This window comes from Mauremys mutica, chromosome 1, assembly GCF_020497125.1.
Source record: "Mauremys mutica isolate MM-2020 ecotype Southern chromosome 1, ASM2049712v1, whole genome shotgun sequence".
Taxonomy (NCBI): Eukaryota; Metazoa; Chordata; order Testudines; family Geoemydidae; genus Mauremys; species Mauremys mutica.
This window is the reverse complement of record NC_059072.1, coordinates 97,872,831-97,890,258: the sequence shown is the minus strand read 5'-3', so window position 1 is coordinate 97,890,258 and position 17,428 is coordinate 97,872,831. Positions and strand designations below refer to the sequence as shown.

Below are 17,428 nucleotides of genomic sequence, written 5' to 3'. Positions count from 1 at the left end.
AACTTTCTCTTCAGAGCAAATTCTGTGGTATCTGAGTGCCTGGTGGTAGATAACAGATTTCTTGGTGTGTCTGGGGTTGGTGCTGGATCTGTGGAGGCAAGAGTGGTCATCAATGAGTTTCTTCAATACAGTCATTTGTAGCGTTCTAATGTTGAATTCAGTTGTAGTGTCTAGGAAGTTGATGCTGAGGTTGGAGTGTTCTACAGAGAGTTTGATGGATGGGCAGGAATTGTCAAAATTGTGGTGGAAATCTCTGAGACAGTTTAGGTCTTCTGTCCAGAGGATGAAAATATAATTGATGTATCTCAGGTATATTGTTGATTTTGTGGTGCATTTTTCAGAAATTCTTCCTTGAGATGGCTCATGAAGAGGCTGGTGTATGGGGAGCCAACTTAGTACCCATGGTTGTTCCCACATTTTTGGCAAAGTGTTTGTTGCTAACTTTGAAGTTGTTGTGGTTGAGGATGAAATGGATGAGTTTGGTGCTGTGTTTTGGTGCTGAGTGTTGTCCATTCTCTTGTAGGTATTTGAGGCAGGAACCAATGCTGTCATGGTGAGGAATGTCGGTGTATAGGGAGGTGACTCCATGGTGGCAAGGATGGGATTCTGGGGGAGGTTGTTAAGGTTGTGGAGTTCGCAGAGGAAATTTCTAGTGTCTAAGGTGCCACAGGACTCTTTGCTGCTTTTAGGAGGAAGCTGGCACTTTGTGTGGCGAATCATGTAAGGATGTGCAATAGGGCCCTCAGTGGCCGGGCAGTCTAGTGGCTAGATCGTTAGTTCGGGGGGGCTGTAGGAGGACCTGACCGCTCCTTCTCCCTCAGGTCCTGGCCCGGGGTCCTGTGTTGCTCAACCCCTAAACAGAGAAGATGGATCTTTCTCCCAGCCGTGAGGGGAGTTCAGGGCTTGTTTTCCTGGCCTGCTCCCTATGCAAGTCCTTTTAGTTTGTGGGTTAGCCCCGCTAGTCCAGCTGCCCCACATTTGGGGATTCTCTGTAGGTTCCCCTTGGCCGGGGAAGACTTACTTGCCTCCAATGGCTGCGTTGGCAGGTAGGTTGCAGGTCTGTGCCTTCAGGCAGGCATACAGAGAGCTCCTCCCTCTTCACCAGTCAGCCCCTGACTGAGCCAGGCTCCCTTCTTTTCTCCCCACGCCAGACCTGGCACTGGCTGCAGGTATAATGGGGTGGAACTAGCTGAACCCACAGGCTGCAGTCTTGCTCGCTGCTCCTTCACAGGATGGTTTCTATGAGTTCTGATATTCCTTCAGTAAGGATGATGAGGCCAGATATGATGGATCTGCATGGGTTCCCTTGTTTGTGTATCTTGGGGTGCATGTAGAAGGTCCCTGGGATGGATTGATGGGAAATGAGATTGTAGAGTTTCTCTTGGAGTTGTGTGGGGAAGGATTTGATTGTATCCATGGACTTAACAGGGACACTGCTTTCATGGATCATTAAAACAATCTGTAACATACACCTGCCTGCTGACAGTTAATGGTCCACTTCAAACTCCTTTTGCATAACAGACTAACCCTTATTGCCCACTCCATCTCAACTGACCTGCTGCATATGACTCCTTATGCTTAACTATCTGTCACAACTTGTATTTAGCTCAGACAATCTGATTTCTTTCCCCAGACCTGAAGAACTCTGTGGAGTTTGAAAACTATGGACCTCCCACCAACACAAGTCAGTCCAATAAAATAAATTTTCATATCTACCTTGCCTCTCTCATATCCTAGGACCAACATGACTGCAACAACACTGCAAATAATAATTTAGCAAATTCCCCGAGTCTTTTTACCATGACTGAATTACCAGAATCCTTGTGTGTAAACAGAAGTTGAATAATTGACAATTAGCCTTCTTCTCATGCTTCACTCATTCATTAAGGTCACAATTCACTGTTGGAGACATTACAATTGTTTACTTTCTTTCATAGGATCTCTGTTGCCAATTGGTCTTTGCCTATGGTTGCCAGATACCCAGTTTTGGACCAAACTTTCTGGTCAAAAAGGGGACCTAGCAGTGTCTGGTCAGATGTGCTGACTGGACACCAAAGGTCTAGTTACCATGGGGTGGCGGGAGGCGCCGGTCATTAACCCGCACCAGCTCCTGCTCAGCCGGGGCTGCTTCCTACCTACAGACAGGCTCCTTGTCAGACTGCTGCAGCTTCCATCCCAGCCCTGGAGCAGAGAGAGTCCAGCTGGGGTGGGAGGGAAGTGGAGAAGATCCAGTGAGTGACACAGGGATGGGGGAAGAGGACAGGGGCAGGGCCTTGGGGGGGGGGGTGGCCTCAGAGGAAGAGGCAGAGCCTTGGAGGAAAAGGCTGGCAGGGGCAGGGCCTTGGGGGTCCAGTTATCAGTAATTAGAAATGTGGCAACCCTATCTTTGTCAGACCCCAGTAACAGAAATGTCTTCACAGACAAGAACACACCTTTTGCCAAAAGGGAAAAGCAAACATAGGTTCCCATCCAACTCTGCATGCAGGCTGAGCCCCACTGATTTCAGGGATCAGGAGCACTGAGCATATATGTACCTCCAGCATATATAACTGTAAGCTATTATCTATACAGTGTGAGTATCAGTGCTTCAGCACCTCTTGCCTGATGTACTGTGCCCCTCTTACGACTTCTATAAGAACGGCTCACTCTGAACATTCTGAGACGGATCCTCAGCTGGTCTAAATTGGGATAGCTAATTTTGACAAAAACAACAAGGAGTCCGGTGGCACCTTAAAGACTAACAGATTTATTTGGGCATAAGCTTTTGTGGGTAAAAAAACCCACTTCTTCAGATGCATGGAGTCTCCGTGCATATCTCCATGCATCTGAAGAAGTAGTTTTTTTTATCCACAAAAGCTTATCCCCAAATAAATCTGTTAGTCTTTAAGGTGCCACCGGATTCCTCATTGTTTTTGTGGATACAGACTAATATGGCTACCCCTCTGATACTAATTGCAACAGCCACCAAAAATCTGGGCCTCTCCAATTTAAAACAATGAAAATTGCTAAAGAAGATATAAATGCAACTTAAGGGGAAAATGCACAGAGAAAAATAATGATTAGAATCCTATGCAGCGTTGACAGGATATATGCAAGAGCTTCCTATACCGTCATAAAGCATGCTGACCACATTGTGCTTCCATTATTCAGGGTTGTGAACAGAGCAGCAGAGAAGTATATACATACTTCAATAGCAGCTAACTATGAAGCCTCCCTAAGTTTATTTGACATAATGTTGTATGTAATGATGACAAATCCTCAGATCCTATGGACTTTGAGACCAGATGGAATTAAACTGGTGTATTTTCAGCTTGACAGGAAAAAAATGCAGTTTCATTTGACTTGACTAATACTAAGGCCTAGACCAGCTTTAGTCTGGAATTTAAATCTCTTCCAGTATTTCCTTTTTTACCACGACATCCTTCTTAATCCTCCACCACCAACTTTACAATTCATCTTTCTCTCTCCCCTGGAGGCCTCTACTACCTTATTCTTTACTCCAGTCTTATTCACCATGAAATACAGGATGTGCCAAATATATTGTGTTGTACCATTTATATCAAATGTCATGGAAGCTGACTAATTTACAGATTTAAAAAATATGTTTTCAAACTTGTGTTAAATATGTCTGCTGCACAATTCACGTAAAGACCACATACTGACACAGCTTGCATTTTGTTGGAAACTAGAATCTCGCTAAATGCCATAATGCTAATCAACAAATTAAAAAATGCTCAGAAAAATAAAATAAAAATCCCAGTCCTGTGGTCTCACTTTATTGACCAGTTCCTCAGCTTGTGCACATTGGCACAGTTTCACTGAAGTCAATGGAGCTATGCCTATCTACACCAGCTGAAGCACTGACCCGATAACTCATCAAAGATTTATGCCCCTGATTTAGTAAGATACTTAAGCTTATGCCTGATTTTAGGCATGTAAGCATGGGCGTAGTTTGGGGGCAGGTGCAGGGAGGGTATTGCCCCCCCCTTAAAAAAACAGAGGCAAGGTGTGTGAGGGGGTGTCACATGGGGTCACACGCCACTCCGCCCTCTCCGCCCCGGGCATTTCTGCAAATGCTAAGCTGCCCTGCAGGGCTTGCTTTGCTTGGCCTGCCTGGGAGCGGGGCTCTGACCTTCCCACGCTCACCTCCTTCCCCGCATCCTCCCTGGCATGTTTCAGTTCAAGGGGAGCAGAGGAGGTGGTGGGACAAAGCAACTGTTCTCCTGCACTTGGGTCGCTGCCTTGACAGCTGGACGCTGCCTCCTTGGTCCTAGTGCCTCCCTGTTTCCTGTACAATGGTGAGTGCCCGTGGTGGGGCCGGGCAAGGGGGCAAGGTGGTGCTAGGGGAAGGAGGGTAGGTGGAAGAGAAAGGGATTGGATGGGGGAAACAAGAGCCTGGCATGTGGAATCCCCTCGGCAGCAGCAGCAGCTGCCGCCCTTGCAGGGAGGCAGTCCCAGCAGCACCAGAGCAGTGACATCGCTGCAGCAGCCTGTGCTGGAGTGTCTGCCAGCAGCAGCTGGGGCTCCTCCGTTAAGCCAGCCATCCCCTCCCCCCTGCACCGGCAGCCCAGGTACCCCTCAAGGTGGGGGGAGAGAGCCAGTGAGCCAAGGGAACTGGCTTCAGCATTCACACGCGTATGCGTGCGCGTGTGAGTGCTTTGCCCTCCTCCCCAAATATAGCAGTCACACAACACCTATGCTTGTAAGTACAACTGAAGCTGGAGGGACTAGACTACTCATGGAGTTAAAATTAGGCAAGTATTAAAGTACCTTGCTGAGTCAGGAGCTAACCCCAGGTTGCCTGAATTAGGTTCTTCTGTATCTAAGGCTTCATTACTTTTTACAAAATATTACAGTAATTTTAGTAGCATGCTATGAAATACAATAATACATAATTGAGACTAAATGACATTAGTCAGCATAAATTTGGTAATCCACAATGGGTGTCTCAGATATTTCTGTGAATTAACATTACATTATTCAATTGTATATGGAAGATATAACATTTTTCCACAAGAGGGGCATTTTGACAGAATTTGTCCTTTAAAAGCATTTTTGCTTCTGCTCCAAGATCTCTTTTTTTGTTCTGAGCCTGGCAATCACTCTTATACATTGTTCTTACCAGAAGTGTAAAGGAACCGGAATGTCCGCCAGCACTTTATAACAGGACAGAGTGCAGTGACACTGTGAATCCCTGCTGATTGGATCCTGCCTATACATGAACAGTAGAATGCTTATGGCCTGCATTAATTTTTCAGCAACCCTCTAGATCACTCCACCTAGATTTGTGATGTAACCCCATCAAAAAATCAGTTTTCCTCCATATAATTCTGAATAGCACTGGGTGAATAATTCACAGCAAATAATGTAGTTGATGATTTTCACCTTTTTTGTTCTTTGTTAATTGTCTACAAGCAATTTATGGTTTTATAAAATTTGTTCTTTATTTTAAATTATTTACTGTCTAAGTTTGGCAAATAATGTTTGATCTGTAGATTGCATGAGCAGTTTGTTGCAAATATCTGCTCTAGGAAATTCAAATCATGTTAGTTACCTTTGACTGGACATGTAGGTCATATGCCATGTTTCTGGTCCCTTTTTGGATTCATGTAACTTTTTGAATCAGGGATTACTTACATTTATGAATCCAAAATGTGCTGTTTCTATGAGCTCTCCTACCAAAAAATTCATTTGATTGAACATTGAGAGAAAACACAAAGATGGACTCAGCCAAAATGAATGTTTTAACATTTGAAAAAAAAACAGTCAGAAAAATTGTTTGCAATATTCAAACAGTTCTAACTGTGACTAGTCCATACTGACAATGCTTGCCTACTGCTGCCTAGGTAGGCTGTACTATACTAGACCTTGTGGAATAGTTTCCACTCTCCGGCCCCAGATGTCCTGCATGCAACATTTGAATCTAGAATTTCAGAATTACAACTGCACAACTAATCTTAGTTAATCTGGACTTGTTTAAATCCATCCAACCTGTCTTGTAGTATGGAAACCACTACAGAACTAACTGAAACTTTGTTATAATTCAGTTTAGAAACTTATTCTGACCCAGAGAGGCAGACTAACATTCTCCATTTACGACGTAGCTATTATTGTTCTTTTGGTGCCTTGCTTCTGTTTCTCCTCCTACCCTTCAGGAGTCAGTCTTAGGGGTCCTCCTGGGTATTGTCTTCACTACGGGGGTAAGTCGACCTAAGCTACGCTACTCCAGCTATGTGAATAACGGAGCAGGGATGACGTAGCTTAGGTCGACTTACCCCAGTGTCTTCACTGCACTGCGTCGACAGGAGACGCTCTCCGGTCGACTTCCCTTACTCTTCTCAAAGAGCTGGAGTACCAGGGTTGACTGGAGAGTGCTCTGCCGTCAATTTAGCAGGTCTTCACTAGATAGAGTGACCATATTTACCTATGCTGCATACGAGACATCTGGTAAAATTACTCATATTCAAGCAAGTTCAATGGCAATGAATCAGAACTATGCAGCACAGACGTTCAAATTAACATCAAGTTGACTGAGCCCCTGTTAAAAAGAAATGCTGCGTAGCTGGATTCTTTTTATTTACCTTCTTATCTTTAAGGCTTTAGGGTTCACATGGGGAGAGGTGACAAACACACAGTCCTGTACACCTCTCTCACACAGGGAGGGTGACTGACTGACCCAACTCTCCTTGTCCAGCGCTCTCTGCCCTCCATGCCTGGCTGGGCCCCCCGGGATGAACCCGCCTCTCCTGGTACCTGGCACCGCGTCTTCCTGAGGCAACACGTGTGGGAGCACGCTGGGTCATGTGCCCCCCCTCCCTAGATTTCTGCCAGGGTTCACGCCAGAATGTGGCCACCAGCAGCCTTTTGGCACTGTCTATGAGGGAGGGAAGGGATGGGAGCTGCTTCCGGAGTGGGGAGGTAGGGATGACCTGGCCTGTGTCCTTGCAGAGCTCATCTTTCCCCGCCCCCCAGCATCCCTCTTCCCCCTTGTGGCTGGAATCAGCTTGTCCCTTCCTGCCTACACAATATCGAAAGGCAGCTAACACCTCCAGGCTGCTGCTGGCCACCGACATAACCCCGCCGCCTCCTGACCCCCGACTACAGCGCGGGCAGGAGGGATTAAGCCAGTGGTGGGCAATCTGCGGCCCATCAGGGTAATCTGATTGCGGGCCGCGAGACATTTTGCTGATGTCGACTGTCTGCAGGCACGGCCCCCCGCAGCTCCCAGTGGCCGCGTTTTGCTGTTCCCAGTGTGCTGCAGGGATGTGCTGGCTGCTGCTTCCCACCGCTCCCATTGGCCAGGAATGGCGAACCACAGCCACTGGGAGCTGTGATGAGCTGTGCCTGAGGACGGTTCACGTCAGCAAAATGCCTTGCGGCCCTGATGGGTCGCATGTGGCCCTCAGACTGCAGGTTGCTCACCACTGGATTAAGCTCTAAGGATGCTTTATGCACCAAGCCCCAGGGAACCTGACTGCAAACAGGCTGGAAATTGCTTCTCCCCACCACTCCAGAGCTTAGCTGAGGGGTGGAGAGGCTTCCCCATGCCAGCGCTGGGCGGGGCTTTGACACTTGCAGGGCTTGGCTCCTCCTGGCCAGTGTCCTGGGCCAGAGGGTCTTGGGCTTTCCCGGGGCACCAGCCCAGCCAGAGGCAGTGGGGGAAGGAAGGCGCCTGCTGGCCAGGCTGTTGGTGAGCTGAGCGCTCTGACTAGAGGCTGGTTCTCCGCACAGCGCTGGGAGTGGGATGCGCCCTGCTGGGGGAGGGGGGGGGAGATATGGAGGAGCAGCGGGGCTGCAGGGGGGTGAAGGGGCAAAGCAGGGAGAGGACAGCAAGAGGGGGAGCACATAAAGGGCAGATGGGTGGGCAGCAGAGATGACACGTAATCGGTCATTGCCTGGCACTTGCCTGCACTTACCAGCCACCGCAGATCAAAGTGTGCAGCCAGTGCCGGCTGGAAATGGGATGGGGGGCAGGGCCCTGCTGGCTGAGAGCCGGCACACAGTGACGGACCAGCAGGGGGAGTGGCTGGACTCGCGCGCTGCATCTTCACCCCCCACCAGCCTTGCACACCCACCCCCATAGTTGGCCACTGGACCCACCCACTCACCACTGGTGGGCAGGTGGCTGGCGACCAGGGATTTGGCCAGCACCAGGACCTGCCAGTACTGATGACAGAGGAGACAGAAAATACGGGACAATTCACTAGACCCACTAAATCGATCCCTGCTGCATCGATTGCAGCAGCATCAATCTCCCCGTAGTGAAGTCACCTATCGATTTCCTCTTCTGCACTCATCACAGTGAAAAATGTGTTGCTGAGTATTCTCTTTATATTGTAGCGTTACTTTTATCGTGCTATATCCTGTTATCCTTACTTGGTTTCTAGTCAGTCCTTATTCAGGGGAAGTCTTAGTGAAGTCAGTAGGAGTTTGCCAAAGTAAAGAGCTGGTAAAAGCTGAGTAAGAACTCCGTAATGTCCTTAGGATTTGGTCCTCCATACACCATAGAAACAAAGAAATGTGGGCCTGGAGAGGAAGTCAAGAGTTCATCTAGTTCACCCTCCCTCCCTCCCTCCCCTCCTGTCTGCTCCTTCCCCCCCACCCTGCTGAGGAGACAATTCAGTTCAGGGTTACACCATCCTTCCGCTCCTCTTTGTGAGACTCTCTGTATCAAACAATTCTGCTTAAAATCTCTTGCAGCATGTTCAGAATACAAGGGTGATATCATTCCCTGTTCAGGAGTAGTGAAGTACTGAAACAGCAGTGAGTGCTGCAGGTCAAGCTTAAGTACATTGGCAGAGACAGTGTGTGTCGGTAAGGAGGCGGTGCAGCATTTGTCTGCACCCAGCCTAGCTCTGGGCAGTGTTATCCATCTTCCATTTTCACGATTACGAACATGCAGACCAAAACAAAAGCACATTTGTTCCCTCATCTTTTACTGCACAAAGAATGCACACAGGTCATCCCTTATGCTTCATCTCTGCCACTGTGGGAACTTCCATTTTATCTCCCAAAACACAAGCAAGATCCAAGTCACTGGGTTGCAGCTTCAGCTAAATATACCTTTAGGTCAGAAACATCCCTGTAGCACTGTTCAGAACGGGTGTGGTCAGACAGCTGCACGTTCCAGAAACATGGAAGCTGGTAGACAAGGAATGGGTTCTGTTTGATGACTGCATTGAAGATATCCTGGCAGACAAAGACAGAAAAACAATCAGATGTATCATTTCAGTAGAAAGATGATCAATCACATCTCTCCGAACTGACTCTCTTCAGTCCTTTGCTCAGAAAGCAAGTGAGAGGGTGAATAGGGAGTTATTACATTAAGCTGTCAGCTCTGCAAACCTAGCTTCACAATTCTGTGTTGGTTAAAGGTGCTGGAACCCCAAGGGCCGACTTGCAGGTCTGAACTAGAGGAAAACAGACTCTTTTTCACACAGAATGCTAGCAGACTGCACCTGGGTTTTCAAAACAAGTATTTTGTACCACTGGCAAAAATTGTTTTTTCCCCATTATGGGGAGTACTATGTGGCAGATGGTGAACTGCCTGCTATTCCTAAGTACAGCATCAATTTTCAGTAAAAGAAAGAAGAGTGATCCTGGCAGTTACTGTCCCTTATGATGAACTACCAGTAGGAATATTAGTTATTATTTTATATTGCCCGTAAGTGCTCTAAGTGTTTCACAGAAAACACGCGAGACAGGGCTACAGAACAGCTTACAGTTTAAGTGCCACTATGATCTGCTCTTATGAAGCCATGCAGTGGGAGGGGAAAAATGGTCTTTGTGCTTAAGGTACTAGAGTAAGCGTCCAGGAATCTGGGTTCAATTCCCACCTCTGCTATAGGCTCTCCATGTGATTTTGGGCAAGTCTCTTATGATCTGACTCAAAGGCTACTGAAATCAGTGGGAGTCTTTTCATAGACTTCAGTGGGCTTTGGATCAGCTCCTTAGTTTCTCCGGGCCTCAGTTCCCCATCAGTAAAATGGGGACAGTAATCCCTCCTCACTTAACAGGGGTACTGTAAGGAAAAATACATTAATGTTTGTGAGATGCTCATATTCTGCAGCGATGCAGGCAACAGAAGTATCCAGAGACTGACAGAATCAAAATCACCATTTGCCAAAATGAAAATGACAAAAGCAGTAGCAAAAGAAACAGTTTTTTCAAGCTTCAAAAGTCTGGAGTCTTTCAAAGAAAGAATGAAAGGCTAAAGTAAAGGCTATATAAAAGAAAAAGACTCCAACTGTTTCCCTTTAAAAAGCATCTGTGCATCAGAGGTAAAAAATTCAGTTTGTAAATAGGAGTCTTATGGATAAATCTCTATCTCCTACATTCAAAAATTTCTTCAGAAGGACATGGCAATGAGTTCTGCCTGTTTAAGTAGACATGGCAGGACACCTACCTATCTTCCTTCCTCTCTCCCTCCCCACCCCCAATCCAAGGAGCAATGTTTGTACCAGGTCTTCAAAACTGCCCGCCCAACCCACCTGGTCAGCCAATGAGGTTGACAGCATGCTCATTAACTCTCTTTCAGCTGTGAGTCTCCACATCTGCTCCCATTTCATCTTTCGCAACTTATCCAGAAGTAGCAGGATAACCCCTGAAGAGACAGGGAAAGAGAAGCCATAATGTAATGTGCAAAGCAAGGACCTTCATGCCTAAGTGTTGCATCAGTGCAGTCAAAAAAAGAGCATTTTGCAAAGACCAGAGTTGGAAGTTATTCCAGTTGCCAACCCATGCTTTTGATTGAAATCAGGATAAATATTTTCATGACACATTAGTTACAGACATAAACTAGCTCTAATAAATAACAATTCTGAAGGAGAATGTATTATAATAATAATTATTAAAGTGTTTCTCTGTTACAGTGGTGCCCAAAGGTTCCACTCAGGATTGTTACCTCATTGTGCTGGGTGCCATACAAACGCAATAAAATAAGACAATGTCTGCCCCAGAAAGCCCACAACATCAATAAGGACAAGACACAACAGGGAGTTATAGAACACCACATGGATGGGGAGAACTGTGCTTGAAATGCAGTGGAAAAACTGAGGGACAACAGCCAAAAGAAATTTGGTTCATCTAGACTCAGCAAAGGGGCAGCTGGGCCAGAGGGTGGTGTTACAGGTAGGGAGGGGAGCAGGTGAAGAGCTGGGGGCAGGGAAAGGTGCTGTATCTCCAGCAGGCCCATTACATTGACCCTAGAACTAAGCCTGATTTCAGTATGACTGGCCTGGACACTAGGGCGCTGCTGACAAACTGAACTGGTTCACCTGGCCACATGAAAGAGAGAGTTTCGCAAGTCAGCTTCTTCATTCCAAAGGGGATTAGATGGGAGTTTCCAAATGAGAAAAAATGTGTCTCGTGTCATTCGATAGTGACCCCCACTGCAGCTGCTTTAAGCAGGGAAGTTATGGGCTCCAAAGGGAACCCTGTCAGATTGCTCTCTGCCAGAGAAATGGTGGTGATAATGCTGGTTCTTGAGAATGGGTGTATCTATTATCAGCCAGATTCTGCCATCCTTGCTCACACTGAGCAGAAGATTACTCCGTGAAAAGTCCTGCTGATTTAAACGAGTAGACATTTAATTCTGGCCTCATTAAGGTCAATGGGAGTTTTGCCATTCACTTCAGTGGGACTGGGACTTCACCCCTAAAGTGAAAAGTATTATTCAGTGTAAGCATGGTAGAATCTGGCCCCATGTATTTATTTTAATCACTTAGGGCCAGATTGTGACTCCCTTACTTCCAATGGTGAGCAGTTACTTACAGGAGCAATCCCACTGACTCCTATGAAATCACCATGGTAAGTAATGGGGGGGTCATAATCTAGCCCTCGTAGAGAGCCTATCACTGTGGCATTGAGCATTAAGCAAGGAAAAACATGAGAGAGAACAGGATCCTCAGATCAGAAAGTAACATTTAGTGGGAAAAACAGATGGCTCAACATTCAGTCTCCTTCTTTGGTTGTTTTGTTTCTGGATAGAATTATACTACTTGTGGATGCAGAAAATGCAGTAGAAGCAATGTAGCTGGACTTAAGTAAAACCTTTAATACAATGCCTCACAACACCTTTCTTGAAAAAATTAATTCACATGGACTTAGATAAGAATGCTGTCATGGGGAATGAAAACTGTCTGAAGGACCATAAACAAAGAGTACTGATAAATGGCAATGTATCAAGGTGGTGGGAGGTGTCTAGTGGGATCAGTGATAGATTTTCATTGGTGTTCTGGAAGAAGGAGTAAACAGAATATTAATGACATTTGCAAGTGATACTAAACTGAAGGCCTTGTAAAAATTAGCACATTTAAATGATAACTAAGGGGGATTATAGCAACTACTCTCAAATATTTGAAGAAGCAAATACCAAACAGGGAGAAAATTTATTTGGGGGAGCCCAAGGGGATATAAGTAGAAGTAATAGGAAGAAATTATGAAAAAGGAAATAAATGTAGGCTGAATATTAAGAAAAACATTTTAGGAGTTCCTATTAGATTGTGAAATAATCTACCAAGAGAAGTGATAGAAGCCCCATTGCTTCGTAGAGACGCACCAGCTGTAGAATCACACAGTCTCCAAACAGCTCTCTAAGAGAAGACTCAGCTAGGAAATTGCCCAGCACTCAAGTGCAGCTCCTATCTGAAAAGTAGGCCCAGAATAATATAGTCTTGTGCTGTAGAGAAAACTATACAACGTAAGCTTATAAATTCACCCCCTCCCTCAATGTGGAGGAAGATATGGACAACTTCTTGCTCCCCCCAGTTATAAATTGCACAAACTTGGTTTAATAATAAACAAAAACAAGTTTATTAACTATAAAAGGCAGATTTGAAGTGGTTATAAGGGCCAGCAAACAGAATAAAGCAGATTACCAAACAAATAATACAAAACACACAAACTAAGCTTAAGATCTTAAAGAGACTGGTTTCAAGAAGTAATTTCTCACCCTAAATGTTGTTTTAGACAAGTTGCAGAGTTCCTGTAGCTTAGAGTTATTTCTCTTTAGAGACTAGACTTCTGTCTTAGTCTGGACTCAGCCCTGCCTTTCCCACCGCTCATTTCCTTTATCTCTTCAGGTACTCTCAGCAGTCTTTCTTCTTGGGCAGGGAGGCAACGGAGAAGAGCCCTGTTTGCCTTACTCCCCAGCTTTAAATAGAATTTACATAAGGCGGGAAGCCTTCGTTTCCAGTGGAAAAGTACCAGTAGCGTCCCAGGTGGTGTTTAGTACCAGGTGACATGACCACATGACCTAGTAAGAGTCACCGCAATGTCCCAGGATGCCTCTCAGGAAGTAGAGAGATTAATATCTTTAAAGCCTTATTGTTTCTTCCTAATGCCCCATCAAAGCTGATGGCCTGTTGTCTGGTGGGTTTTTTGCAAGTAAACACCCAGTTGCAATTGTTACACAGTTAATATTCCTAACTTTAGATACAGAAATGATACATACATACAAATTGGATAATCACATTCAGTAAATCATAACCTTTCCAACGATACCTTACAAGACTCATCTTGCATAAAATATATCTCAGTTATGCCATATCCATAAGGTAAGCATACTTCCCTAAAGAATATGGGGTGTAACGTCACAACAAGTAGAACTACTAATCCCAAATTAGGAAGAAGCCGCCACATGTTTGAATCTGATTGAAATTTGAGAATGGAAATCTTTTGCTGCCTAGTGAATTATGCAAAAGAAAAAATATATTCCGGCTGCGTAGTCTGCGGCCTAGTTTAATGCTGTTCTCCACTTCAGTCCATCTGGCTCCTAAGCACCCTGGAGCCTTTACTGGAGGAATCCCTTTTATTTTCAATCTGCCTTTCTGCTGCAAGGGGTTATACTGGAAATGGACAAACTGCCACAACATGCCACAATACATTTTTGCCAAACTGTTTGTTTTCTATCCAACATAATTGAATTTTTTGTTCCAAGCAGATATGTGAGCATTGGACTAGAAACGGAGCTTGAATCCTATCTGGAGTTTGCATTTGTGTGTGTATGTTTTTGAGCGCATTACTGTGGATTGGCCGAGATTGAAGGTCAACAGGCAGCAAATTCTTCCCACTGCAGCAGCAGATTAGGTGAGATAACCTCTCATCCTGCTGTAGGTTATTTCCAGATGGTAAGAACTGTCAACTTTGTTTTAACAATATAATATACCTGAGGCAATGAACTATCCATTTATTTAACAAAAATCTCATTGCAGGATTCAATTAATTCTGCTACATTTGTAAAATGTGTTTTATTATATATCTATATATATGTACTGCTATATTTTGCTTTCTAATAAATCTTCTTTAAAAGCCCAATCTGGGGAGGGATGGGGAAAGTACTTTACATCTGCAGTATTCTCCATTTATTCACCCTCTCTCAGTCTTCTGTCAGGCAGTATTTTATGGTGTCACAACTAAAGAGATTACGAGTTCCTGAGGGGTTATCACAGTGGCAGGTGAGAGGCAAAAGCTGCAGGGAAGGGAGGGTAGAAACCAGAGCAGATGCAAATGTATATGAATTATGATCCAATGCAGCACAGGAAACATGTTCACAGCTTTTAAATACAATGGTATTGAGCTTACTGATGATTTCTACTCTAATTTACCTAAAGGTTTGGTTTAACACGTTGATACAATCACCATTCAGGGCTTCTGCATTGCAGATTTGTAATTTACTGCCACTATAAAAATAAAGGGGAATATTTATAGCAGTTTAAACATTCATTAAAGGTATACAATTCTCCTTAGTATTAGTGAGAATAAGGGATTTGCATTGAGGGGAGAGTTAATTCAAATAATTGAATTGATCTTATTTAGTGTGAAAGCAAAAATAAATGTGAACAGGAAACTTTTAAAAATGATAATGCAAAAGATCAGTGCTTTCTCTTTAGAATCCAGTGCACTTTCATAAAGCTCTTCCATTGCTAAAAGGACAAAAAATCAATGTGCCAGCATCCTGTAAGTCTGAACTAGCTCAGTTTGACACTTAGAATGCAGACAAAGTGCCTGGGACCATAGGAGGGAAAGATTTGCCTCAGGAGCCCGCTCCCAGAGCCAAACTGACTGAAATTTCAGGCTGGATTCAAGATGACAACTGGCAGAATGCAGAGGGCTCAGGGATTTACCCTCAGCGGCTGTGCTGGGGGAGGAAGAGGTGAGGACCCTCCTCCCCCACAAAGGAATCTTTCAGGAACATCTGGCCCCAGTTATGGAGCTTTTCGTTTTTAGATGAGAGTGAATCATTTTCTTTTCCCCACACCCCCAAACAGAAGCAGAAGTAAAAGTCTAACAGAAAGAAAACACAAAGAGAAAAGGGGGAACCCAACTGGCTTATGAGTATTAGCCAGGCTATGATTAACCGCAGAATGCCTCACTGTAAAAAACAAGCCAAGGCAAATATTACAAAGCTGTGAATGCCTTGAAGAGCTCTTTGAAAAGCACTCTGGTGCATGGACCATTCTGTTTCGGTGGGGCTTTAATATTTTTTGTGTTTCTCTTTCCTTGTGCCTTATTACTAAGGACCATTGACATGTTAACAGATTCCTTGCTTCTTAGAAGTTCATGTATTCCTACTGCTCCATGGGTCTCAACCTGGGCTATCTGAAGTGTTACAGCCACTGAGTAGATGCAGTAGGGTCAGGGGGCTAGGAGAAAGGTTCCCTTTGGTATGTAAAAATAAGACTCAAAATGCTGAATGCTTCACCACTTTGAAGAAGAGAGGGATTTTATTATTGTTTTTTATTTGGCTTGATAAAAGGTGAGGTCCCCCCCGATTGTTTAATCGAAAATCTCCTGTTGATGCTATGCTAGGTTCATATTTGATCAGCAAAATAAAAATACAGTATTTTGCCATTTTCAGGAACTACTGGCTCTGAGACAGAATGAAATGATCCCCTCATCTTTGATTTTGCTGGGGTTTGGAAAGTTCATGAGGGCCAAACTTCAGACTCGTGATCCCTGGGGAGCCATGTGCTTATTTCCAATCTTAAAGACACAGCCCTCGGTTTGCAGAGCTGTCAGTGCACTCACCACCCTCTTCTCCTGCCACCAGTTCCATTCCTCACTGTAACATTTGCATGAAGTGATGGAACTTGGGCAGGTGAGACAAGGAAGGGAAAACAGAAATGATTCCCCTTCTTCTGACCCTCATCAAATGGATATTAGGTATCAGCCTCATTTTCCTTCTGAAAAGTTGACAGGTAACACATTTATGACATCATAAGTGGTTGCTGTTGAGATGCTTCTAGCTCGAGGCGAGCGACAATTGGAACTTCCGTCCCACAGGAAATTCGGCCGTGTCAACCTTTATTTTTGTCCCAAATCAGGATGAAAAATTGAAATTTTGAAAATTTTCACAGAACAGAAATTCTGAGAAAATTAAATTTGGAAGTGTTGAAACATTTCTGCGTTTTCCCACTGTAATGCACTGCCTCATGGGAGCTGTAGTGCAGGAGTCTGCTGCTCCCACTCCTCTCTATGGGCCAGGCTCCCTCACTGAGTTACATCTGCCAAGACACACCCAGAGGTATGTGACTCCTATCATGCACCAAGCAGAGCATGGTTAGACAGTCACTGTATTTCCTTATCAGTGCACTGCATTACGGGAAATGCAAACCTCCAGGGAGCTCAGCCCATAGGAGCGAATGGGGGCTCGTAAGGCAGTACACTGACAGGGTAATACAGTTTAATGTTTTAATGAACTGGTGTGAAACAAAATGTTTTGGGTCAGTTTAGCAAAATGAAATATTTTAATTTAAGTTGAACTGACCTGAAACAAAATATTTCATTTTGATTTCTGGCAAAAATTGAGATTTTCAGCAGGAAAATTTTGATTGTGCAGAAACTGCTTTTCCCATCAGAAAGTCATTCAGATGTGAAATTCTTGACCAGGCCTCCTTCTAGCATAGGGGACATGGGGGTTTCTATTAAAATTTACAAAGGAATGTGAATATAGGAAGTTGCAAAACAGCAATTTAGCAAAGGAAACACAGGTCATATAGTGAAACTTTCAAATTAAATCCATTCATTAAAGTTGTCATTTTAAGGCAGTTGCAAAAATATTCAATACTGAGTAAAGAAAGTTTAGCTGTATTTGAAGTTTTTTATTTAGCTGTGTGACCCTGCCTCTTTCTTTCAGACAGTACAAAGTGCTTTTGCGAGTTGTTTAGGCGATAGCAAAATATGTGAACAGCATCTCAGAATCCATCTATTTTAGCTATTTACAGTGCCTATCACCATACTGTCCAAATACTGGATCATCTAAAGCAGTATAGTACCTGACAAAGATAGGCAGGGACTCACTTTAGAAATTATTATACAGCATCAGTGAGATTAAAAAAACGTATTGGGATTTTACAATGTATGACAAGCATGCCAGAGACCACACTTCAGACCACCCAGTCCAGAGTGTGTTAAGGGGTAATGTGCC

The 17,428-nt window shown here is 44.5% G+C and overlaps 1 protein-coding gene across 4 annotated transcripts in view; it reads right to left on the bottom strand.

The window, feature by feature from the left end:
• Nucleotides 1–17,428, bottom strand: part of LARGE1 (LARGE xylosyl- and glucuronyltransferase 1) — a 365,026-nt gene that overhangs the window by 58,967 nt on the left and 288,631 nt on the right. For all 4 annotated transcript variants that reach the window (XM_044986889.1, XM_044986872.1, XM_044986881.1 and 1 more), the window contains 2 exons: nt 10,491–10,603; nt 9,064–9,189 (listed from right to left, as the gene is read on the bottom strand). In XM_044986889.1, the coding sequence (XP_044842824.1) occupies nt 9,064–9,189; nt 10,491–10,603 (239 nt within the window). The remainder of the gene's footprint in view (nt 1–9,063; nt 9,190–10,490; nt 10,604–17,428) is intronic.